Genomic DNA, 10591 nt, shown 5'->3' with positions numbered 1-10591 from the left:
AGCCTCGGTTCTAGGCACAGGGTGGAGAGTAGGGCTGTGGCTGGAGAGGGGAAAAGACGCATTTCTGGTCTGGCAGGAGTCTAGCGTTCTATGACAGAGAGGTGGAAACGCGAAGAGGAGATGGCCAAACCCGGCACACACCCCAAATCCAAGCTGCTCATCACCAGATAGGCTTATTCATTCCACTCGAAGTTAGTGAGAGGCGGTTAAGTGCCTACTGTGTGCCGGGTATACCAAGAAGTGCCCTGGGGAACCGGGTCACAGGAGGCGGAGCCAGTCACCAGGGCTTCACCAGGGAGGCGAATTCTGGGCACGGTCGTGAAGGAGGGTGGCGGTGCACGCGTGCAGGCTCCCAGAGTGCAGAAGCCGAGGCAGGCCGGGGAGGAGGAGGAAGGAGGCGGAGATTGAGCCGGAGGAGGGAGGAGAGAGAGCTGAAAGCCGGGAGGGTGGGAGGTGTGAATGGTGGCCGCGGTGGGGGGAGTGCGGGGCGCAGAACGGGGAAGAAGGCCAGGCGGGATAGCGGTGGCCCGAGGGCGTGCGGGGGCCAGAGGCCGAACTGGTCCGGAGGAGGGAGGCGGCGGCGGCGGCGAGGGGGAGGAAAGAGGGAGGGGAAGAAGGAGGAAGCGAGCCCGGCTGCAGCAGGGGGAGGAAGACGGGGAGGAGGAGCCGTGCGCCGCGGCGGCGGCCGCCAGGGAAGCCGAGCGCTGGGGCGCGGGGAGCGCGGGAGCCGAGCGGCCGCCCAAGCCGGAGCCGCGGGCCGAGCCGCCGGTGAGTGGAGCCCCAAGGGGCGCGGCGGCCGGTCCCCGGGGCCGGGCGGGAGGAGCGGGAAGATGCGGCGCCGGGGCGGAGGGAGGTGGCCGGCCGTAGCCCAGCCCATGGCTGGCCCGGCCTCCCGCCCTCTCTCCGGCTTCCTCCCGCCGCTGCCTGCGCGAGGGGGGCAGGTCCCGGGCGGGCCGCGGGCTGGGGGTGGTGCTGCCCGGAGGGCGGGCGAGTGGGGCCGGAGAGTGGAGCTGGGGGCTCGGGGGTGTACCCGGGGGCGGGAGGCTGGACCGGGACGGCTCTAAATTGGCTGGAGGGGCCAGTCGGCGGCGAAGTTGCTAGCTGGGGGCAGAGACGGCCACGCGGTTGCAGGAGTAAGAGATCGCCCTGTGGCGAGTGCGTGAGACGAGGAGTCCGGCGTCCCTGCCATCCCCGTCGCCCTCCCCGCCTGCTCGGCCCCGTTAGCTCCTCTCCTAGCCTCCGCGTGTCCCCTCACTCTCACCCCGTTTGCCCCCCGGTTCGCTGTCGCGGCACTGCCGGGTCCCCTCGGTCCCCCGCCCTGACCCTCTCGGCCTCCGGCTTCCCCTGACCCCTGCTTGCTTCGTCACTGCCCCTTTCCCCTTTTCTTCCCTCGCTAGTTACCCCACCCGCTTCCTAATTCCCGATGCAATTGCCTCTTTGAGACCTTTTTTTTTTCCTCTCCTTCCTTTTAGATTGGCCAACGGCTCCTTTCAACCCTGCCTCGTTGGTGGCCACTGGAGAAGCGCGGGGGGCTCCCCAGACAGCCGTGGGGACAAGTTAGAACCAGCACTTTACCCCGGGCCTCGCGTGTAGCTTCCCCTCCCCTGCTCTAGGTGCCTGGTGTCTGGAGGGGGTGTGGGGGTGTGCCCTTCTTACATGGTCCACCACCCGGGCAACCCTCTGGGCTCGTGTTCCATCTTGCTCTTGCTTCTGGCGCAGTGGTCAAGGGGAACCACTTTGCATCATGTCCCGGTATAGCTACCAAAGTCTCCTGGACTGGCTGTATGGGGGCGTGGACCCCAGTTTTGCAGGCAATGGGGGCCCCGACTGTGCTGCCTTCCTCTCTTGGCAGCAGCGGCTGCTGGAAAGTGTGGTGGTCCTGACCCTGGCCCTGTTGGAGATCCTGGTGGCCCTGCGGCACATCCTGAGGCAGACGAAGGAGGACGGTAGGGGTGGCCGTGGCAGCCAGCCAGAGCAGGTGACCCAGCGGCCAGAGGAAGGCAAGGAGAGCCTGAGCAAGAATCTGCTCTTAGTAGCCCTGTGCCTGACCTTCGGGGTGGAGGTGGGCTTTAAGTTCGCCACCAAGACCGTCATCTACCTGCTCAACCCCTGTCACCTGGTCACCATGATGCATGTGAGTCTGTTGACATTTTCCTGGGCAGCCTAAGTGATAAGAGTCATTTGTGTGCTCAGGACACTCGGTAGTGTACAGCACCCCATCCTTGCGGGAAGTGGGACCCTTAAAAATGATCTTCCAATGAGTGTCTGCCTTTGTGCCAATTTCAGATTTGGCTTTCTTTCACTTGTGCACAATGTGTCAGCCCCACAGTGGAGGTGAGGAAACTTGTGCCCAAACCCTAGGAAGGACTGGCACTCAGGCTGGCTGCCCTTCCCCTCCCAGCCCTGCCCTGGCCTTATAAGCAGGAAGTCCAGCCCCAGCCAGGTGCCCTTTCCAAGCCATATCTGTGGACCATGGCCCAGTCTCCTTGCCTTCTACGGTTAACTGCCGAGGGGCCTGGTGACACTCTTTCCCGGAGGTGGTCATGTAAGCCTCCTTGTCTCCACTGTGGAACTTTGGGGAAATACTTTTATGGGTTTCTCTCAATGACTCTTTCATTTGGGAGTTTATGCTCTTAAGGTGTGGTCTGCCCTTGAGTTCTGAGGCATTGGAGCAGCACCAAACTCCTACTAAGTGCACTCTGAAACAGGCCCCAGGCTAACTCAGGAATTTTGGGCTGGTGATCTCTATCTGTGGGGAGAGGCTATTTATTTTTTGCAAACCTCCCCATCTTTTCACACCCAGTCTGTCTCCTGTGCCCATAGTCCAGGGCTACTCAGGGAGCTGATTTCTTTACCTCCCCACCTTCCAACCATTAGCAGTGCTAAAGGAAAATAATATGGGACTGAAAAGGAAAGTTGCCAGATACATAAAAATAATCTGGGTGAGGACCCAAGAGTGAGACTGTCTTTCTGTACTCTGCCTGTGCAGAGAGATGTTCTAAGGTATAAAATCATGGAGGAGGAGAAAGGGGAGAAGGGGAAAGCAGTCAGTCTTTTAGATTTCAGGCTGTGGGAAACCTGGTGTGTGTTATTCCGGGGCTGTTTTGAAACCTGTCATTAGCATCTTTATTGCTTTTATGTTAGTAGAAGGTTATTCAGAGGAGGAGATGATAACCCTGCATGGGGCAGGAAGTTGAGATTATTATCTCTGTTTTACAGGCCTGGTGGGGCTCAGGGATTGGAGGTCACTTGCCTGTAGCCAAAAGATGAATTAGCATTTGGATTGGAAAGCTAGCCCATCCTCCTTGGGGTTGCAAGCTCTCAGTCCCTCAGGAGTGGCAGCAGATGATGGTGCAATCCTTTGGGAAGGTCAAGGCAGATGAGCACAGTGCAATCTACTGGACGCTTGGATACTTGCTAGTTCCTAGGAACTCATTTGATTTTAGGCTTCTGGCCTCAGTTTCTCAATCTGTAAAATGAGGAGAATGACCTCTGGTCTCTTCCCTTCTTGCAGATACGGCAAGGAGGTATGGATAGTTTTGGAATAAAGAGGCTGTTTTCAATTGGGTGGCTCTAAGCATCAAGCAGGGCTGGAATGGGTAGCATTTTTTAAGAGAGAGTGTCTTGGGAAGTGATGCCATTCACAGGAAGTTCAGGGCTGTCCCAGCTAGACCTTCTGTGTAAATTTGAGCCAGTCTTCTTTTTCTTTTTTATGAATGGGCTTTTTGTTAATGAGAGGAAACAACGCATCTTAGTCGCTGTTGTGTGAGGCTCTCAGGATAGGAGTGCTTTTTTAGGATGGCAGGTGGTGAGGGTCAGAGGGTGCCCCTTCTACAAAGGGGTCTTGAGGCCTCTTGCAACCACATATCTAGAAGGTCAACAAAAGACTAAATTCAGCTTGACTGGGGCTGCTGCTGGTGTGATGACATCAAACCTGGCAGAACCATGGTTTTTAGAGGAAAGATTTTTAGAGGCTGTTAGCAAACTCAGGAGACCTAGTTTTGGCATTAATTACTTGTGTGACTTTGGGGAAAGTATTCTTCCTGGGTCTCAGTTTGCCCATCTTTAAAATGAGGCAGAACTGGACTCTTATCTCTTGACAGTCTTCCGTGATCCTTGTCTGCATAAGTAGTAGATGGAGATGCAACAGGAAGCTAATTCTGAAATGCTTTTGATCCTCCTTGTATGCTAAAAGGAAGCTAGTTTTTCTCTCTGCTGAGGTTCAGATGGCTGGTCTCCATTCATCTTTTGGTCCTTGCGTCTCCCCAGTAAAGCTCAGTACAAAGTAAACTCGACTAGGCCGGTCTTGGAGACTCTTGCAGAGGATGATGGCATTTGGGAGAGAGATGGATATTGGTGGAGTATCGACCGATTCCTGTCACCTGTGCTTTTTCTACTATCTTGTGTCTAGCTTAAAGTCTGAAGCTGTAGGGTGGAGGCAAAGAACAGAGGCATGCTGAGGAATTCTTGAGCCTCACTAGAATTATACTCCTTTGCCCTTTACCCCGAAGCCACTGCGTTGTATCACTTATCAGGGGTCCTCAAACTTTTTAAACAGGGGGCCAGTTCATTGTCCCTCAGACCGTTGGAGGGCCGGACTATAGTTTAAAAAAAAAAAAAACTATGAATAAATTCCTATGCACACAGCACATATCTTATTTTGAAGTAAAAAAACAAAACGGGAACAAATACAATCACACCACCTCATGTGGCCCGCGGGCCTGCAGTTTGAGGACCCCTGAATAGTAACCCCTGGCCTGCTGGGAGAACTAGCCTTTGATGAATCCAACTTTCCATACCCTCCATATGGCTCTTCCTGGGAAGCAGGAATGTATGGATTTTTAAAAGTTGATGTATTGAGTCCTAAAAAAAATTAACAGCAGATGGTTGGAAACAATTTTTCTGACTTTGTTGCAGCAATGACTAATGATGGTTTGTATAACCATAATACCTTACATTTATCCAGCACTTACTGTTTATAAGGCACTTTCAGATGCGTTATCATATTTAGCATTCTGAGAGATTAGCTCAGGCCTGGAGAAAGATGTTAAAATGTTTCCTGTAACTGTGTATACTCCAAAGGGGAGATATTGTGTACAAAGAAACACTTTGGCAAGTGAACTAGCTGAATTAGGTTATATTGCAGCCATAAATTCTGTGGGATTTAGAAGTCCTAACAAGGAAAGGGAGACATTAATTAAAGTGATAGGGATAGCTTAGCAGAGACATTTCTGGTGTGTGTCTCTCAACAGGATGATTTAATTTTGGCTTCATAGAAAGCCCTTCTTCCTCAGAGAGGCAGTGTAAGTTTGTCTATAGCAAGAGTGATTATTGCTTTAGGCCAGAAGTAGAGGAGCTGGAGGGAAATTTGTTAGAATTCTGGCTTGGCCTGGTGGCTAACACCTGTAATTCTAGCACTCTGTGAAGCCAAGGCAGGTGGATTGCCTGAGCTCAGGAGTTAGAGACCAGCCTAAACTAGAGTGAGACCTTGTCTTTACTAAAAACAAACAACCAACCAACAACAGCAACAAAAATAGCCAGGCATTGTGGGGGGCAGGGGATCCTTTTAGCCTGAGAGTTTTGAGGTTGCTGTGAGTTATGACTCCATGGCGACAGAGTGAGACTCTGTCTCAAAAAAAAAAAAAAAGTAATCGAGTGATTGTGCTGTGTACCAGAAATCACCCAGCAAGTTAGTGACAGAGGTGACTGAGGTGCCACAGTGGGAATCTGGGCTTAGTAGGAAGTGCTTCTCATAGCCATTTATGTCTTAAAAACCTACAGTTTCTAGAAAGAGTTAAAATGCCAGCTAGTCCGACTGATTGTGTCCATAAAGACTGGTGGTCTTACTTAGTGGCCCTTTATCTTCCTTGAGTCCAGTTAAGTTGTTTAGAAACTTAAGAAATAGATCCCATTTGGGACGTCTTGTTTAATTGTCCAATTCCTGTTGATTCCGTATGCGCTCGTGCCAACGTCTCCTGATTGGGCACTGAACTTAGTGGGACACAACATATGCCGATTAACCCTCGATGTCTATGTGCATAAGGCAGGTTGCATCCAGCCTGGACATTTGGCAAGTAATAATTGACACCATTGACCCGTTAGCTCTAAGCCATTGGTTTTTAGCCCGTAACACTGACCCCCATCCCTTTTTAGTGTTCCTGTTGCTATTTGATTTTATCTTCTTTACAATTTAGTAGAAGTCTGATTTCTACCAGATATGGCTTATCTGCTTTTGGTTCACTGATTTTCTTACTTCCTCCCTCGTGTTAAAAGTATAGAATGGCCATACTTAAAAAGTCTCAAGCTCTTGATGACGACCTTTGCAACTCACTGAATATACACTGTTGTGCTCCAGTTGCTATGTGATGGATTTGTTTTAGAAAAAAACCTGATGGATTTGAGAAACTTGGCTTTCTCTTTTCCCCCTTGACTTCAGACCAGACACACCTCCTCATTCCCCATCTGTTGTCTGGAGCACTGATTACTGTTTCTGCTTGGAATTGACGTTGGTGGGTAATGGGTACAATGAGGGATCCAGCCATCTGCTGACAGCTTATCAGATGGACGGTGTCCTGTGCCATCAGTCCAGGGGGACACACACAGGGGTGAGTTTATATGGGCCTCAGCAGTGAGGCATGATATTCCTTTTTAGTTTGTTTCTCCCCCCAAAGAAATTGGCAGAAAAATTTTCCATCTTTCATTGTTGTGATCTTTTTGGGGCATCTATTATAAAAAGAGGTAGTGTAGAGTGGTAGATTAAACAACCCCCAGATAGCCCTGGGATTTAAAATTATGATGCTGGTTTTGTTCATGGCTCACTTATGGGAACCTGAGCAAATTATTTAACCTTTTCCTATTTTAGTCTTCTTCCTGAAACAGGCCATGTGGAAATGAAGCATATTAATCCTCTGAATAACTGTGTGGTCACTTAAGCAGAGAAGCTGGGGAAAGCTAATCAAAGCTGGCAGATGACCAATATAGTTTTACCTCTGACTCAGAGACTGACAAAGCTCAACTCCTTTTTTCCTTTCTTGATAGCTACCAGAAGCCATTCCTCTACTCACTTCTGTTTGCTTTTCTCTGGAAGCTTGCCCATGTCTGCATACCCTTCTAATGCACAGCATATAAAATTGGATGCTGTAACTCTTAGCAAAGGTCCAGCCCACACCAAGCAGAGAGGAAAGATTTACTTCTCAGCCTTTTCATGCCTTGCATCTGTCAATACAAGGCAGCATTGCCCTTGCTTTTACTTTTACTTTTTTTTTTTTTTTTTGGCCAGGGCTGGGTTTGAACCCGCAACCTCCGGCATATGGGGCTGGCGCCCTACCCTTTGAGCCACAGGCACCGCCCATATTTTTACTTTTTGTAGACAGTTTCCCCAGCTAGAGTGCAGTGGCATCATCATAGCTCACTGCAGCCTCAAACTCCTGGGTTCAAGCAATCCTGTCTCAGCCTCCCAAGTAGCTGGGACTATAAGCATGCACCATCATGCGAGGCCTATTTTTTTCTATTTTTAGTAGAGATGGGATCTTGCTGTGGTCTTGAACTCTGTTCTTCTTTTATTTTTTGAGACAGAGTCTCAATATATCGCCCTCGGTAGAGTGCTGTGGCGAGACAGCTCACAGCAACCTCAAACTCTTGGGCTGAAACAATTCTCTTGCCTCAGCCTCCCAAGTAGCTAGGACTACAGGCGCCCGCCACAACGCCTGGCTATTTTTTTTTTGTTGCAGTTGTTTAGCTGGCCTGGGCCGGGTTCGAACCCTCCACCCTCGGTGTATATGGCTGGCGCCATAACCACTGTGCTACGGTTGCCAAGCTGCCTGGTCTTGAACTCTTGACCTCAAGTGATCATCCAGCCTCATCTTCCCAGAATGCTAGGATTAAAGGCATGAGCCACTGTGCCTGGCCTGCTTGCTTTTAAATAATTGTATGTTGCTGGCTCCTACCCAATGGATGATCCACAGGCCCCTTGGATTTTGGTCCCTTTGCCATAAATGTGTTACCTTCTTCTCAGTCTGTTTTTGGTCCCTTTTTTGTTTTGAGTTCCTCCCCTCCGTAAATACTCTTCCGAAGATTCTCTTCTATGAAACCTTTCTAGGTGAGCCTTACCAGACTGTAGTTGTTCTAGTCATTGTAGTAACACTTTTGTTTGTTTGTTTTGTCACCCTGGGTAGAGTGCCATGGCATCATCATAGCTCTCTGCAACCTCAAACTCATGGGCTCAAGTGATCCTCTTGCCTCAGCCTCCTGAGTAGCTGAGACTACAGGCACCTGCTGCAACCCCCTGGCTATTTTTTTAGGGATGAGGTCGCTCGCCCTTGCTCAGGCTGGTTTCGAACTCCTGAGCTCAGGCAATCCACCCACCTCGGCCTCCCAGAGTGTTAAGATTACAGGCGTGAGCCACCGCGCCCAGCCTATAACAACACTTGTCCTCCTCTTCTAGCCTTCTGAATACTTCCGAGAACATTGGGCTCTTTAATGAATACTTTTGATGCATGTAGTTAATCTTGTGTTTAGCCAAGTCATTTGTTTTTGCATGTTTCTTCAGCCTCTGCCATTAGCAGGGACTTTTTTTTTTTTTTTTTCAAGGAAAGGAATGATTTTTTTTTCCTTTGTAAATGCTCGCAGAGCTGAATACATGCATATTAATTGTTTAATGCATGCCCCTGGATAATGGTGACTGACTGACAGAGCTGTCTTTTTGCTTTGTTTTTTTTTTTTTTCTGTTCCCTCTGGTGGCCCTGTCTATGTCTCATGGATACATTTCCTATGTCTCTTGTGCCCATTAAGAGATTCTTTCTGCCTGTTTTTTGAAATAGAGAAGCAATCTTAGCCCCTGCTCACACATCTGTTTGTAGAATTCCCATCCCAAAGTTCTGGTTATTAGAACTGTGGCCCCTTTCAGCCCAAAGTATCTGGTCGCTTTCATACCAGTCAGGAAATTATGCTGTTGGATTTTGTTCTTGATCTATTGGTTGACATCTGGACATGTCAGCTTTCTTCTCTTGATTTTTTTTTTTTTTTTTTTGTGAGATAGAGTCTCACTCTGTTTCCCTGGGTAGAGTGCCATGACGTCATAGCTCACAGCAACCTCAAACTCTTGGGCTCAAAGTGATCCTTTTGCCTCAACCTCCTGAGTAGCTGGGACTAAGTTGCCCACCATATCGCCTGGCTAGTTTTTCTATTTTTAGTAGAGAAGGGGTGGGGGCTTCTCGCTCTTGCTTAGGCTGGTCTGGGACTCAGAAGCTGAAGCCATCCACCCACCTCCGCCTCCCAGAGTGCTAGGGTTATAGGCATGAGCCACTGCGCCTGGCCCTTCTTTTGATTCTTTAATAACCTATAAATTTAAAACAATATGTTATTAGACCTTTTACTCACCTTTTCTCTTTCTCCCCTCCTGTATTTTTCTTTTCTTTCCTTTTATTTGTTGAGACAGAGTGTTACTCTCTGCCCCGAGTAGAGTGCAATGGTGTCATCATAGCTCATAGCAACCTCAGATTCCTGGGCTCCAAGGATCCTGCTGCCTCAGCCTCTGGAGTAGCTGGAACTACAGGCATGTACCAGGTGCCTGGCTAAGTTTTTTAATTTTTTGTGGAGCCGGGTGTCTCACTCTTGCTCAGACAAATGTCAAACTTCTGAGCTCAAGCAATCTTCCCACTTCGGCCTCCCAGAGTCCTAGGATTCCAGGTGTGGACCACGGCTCCAGGTCCCTCCTATATTTTTCAGCAAATAGCTCATTGTCATCATGCCTTATTGAAATAACCTCTGTAAGAAGAGCCAGCTTTCTCAGTTTTTTCTTGGTTTTTCTGATCTTTGGTTAAATTGAGAGTATCTTGTCTCAGTTGCTCCTCTCCTGCCAGTAACTGGCTGAGTCGTCACAAAGGCTATGAGTATGGAAGAGTGGTGATTGTCAGACCTTGGGAAAGAATCTCTTGGGAGGTTGTTATAACTTAAGTGCCTGGCTTTCTTCCCAGAGATTCTGAGCAGGTCTAGGGTGAAGATGGGAATCTGCATTTAGAACAAGTTCCCAGGTGATTCTAATGTCAGCGGGCCTTGGGCCCCACTTTGAGAGATATTATCTGGTGGCCGATTATTGGGTGGGACTCATCCTGATGGGTGTGAGTCTGGGTGTCCTATAGACAAGACATTTAGACTTTAGGCAGCACCTCAGTTTATGCAGGTGGTTCAAATGAGAGGCTGAGAGCCCTAAGTTATTGTGAGGTGTGTTTTCAGGTAGCTGTAGAGTTCCAGTGGCTTGTTTGATGACAATAAGTTATGTCAATGGAGTATTTGAACCAGGCCTGTTTTATCACCTTCCAGTCCTTGAACATTCCCTCCCTCCCAGTCTCTAAGATCTACAAGGTCTGATCAGAGGGAATGTTGACACATGGGTGTTTCATGCTATCTTTCTGTTTGTAGGACTCTTGTTCTAAATGCTCATGGGAATTTATTCATTCTTGCATTCATTCAACAGGCGTTTATCAAATGCTCGTTGTGTGCCAAATATCAGTTCTGGGTACTGGAGATTCAAAGATAAATAAGAAGCAGTCTTTGCCATCATTTTGCTCACAGTTTTGATGAAGCAGACAAG

The 10591-nt window shown here is 49.2% G+C and overlaps 1 protein-coding gene across 5 annotated transcripts in view; it reads left to right on the top strand.

The window, feature by feature from the left end:
* Nucleotides 1–511: 511 nt before the first annotated feature.
* The window catches only part of TMEM164 (transmembrane protein 164), a 216820-nt gene continuing 206740 nt past the window's right edge, over nt 512–10591 (top strand). Inside the window, exons 1-3 of one of the 5 annotated variants that reach the window (XM_053580524.1) lie at nt 1019–1155; nt 1473–1613; nt 1853–2134. In XM_053580524.1, coding sequence (XP_053436499.1) covers nt 2126–2134 — 9 coding nt within the window. In that variant the 5' untranslated portion in view covers nt 1019–1155; nt 1473–1613; nt 1853–2125. Of the gene's footprint in view, nt 769–1018; nt 1156–1472; nt 2135–10591 lie in introns of those variants that run through there. The other 4 variants (XM_053580523.1, XM_053580521.1, XM_053580522.1 and 1 more) reach the window with 4 other exon arrangements.

This window comes from Nycticebus coucang, chromosome X (genome assembly GCF_027406575.1).
Source record: "Nycticebus coucang isolate mNycCou1 chromosome X, mNycCou1.pri, whole genome shotgun sequence".
Lineage (NCBI taxonomy): Eukaryota > Metazoa > Chordata > Mammalia > Primates > Lorisidae > Nycticebus > Nycticebus coucang.
Note: the sequence above shows the minus strand (reverse complement) of the source record. Positions and strands in the feature narration are given on the sequence as shown.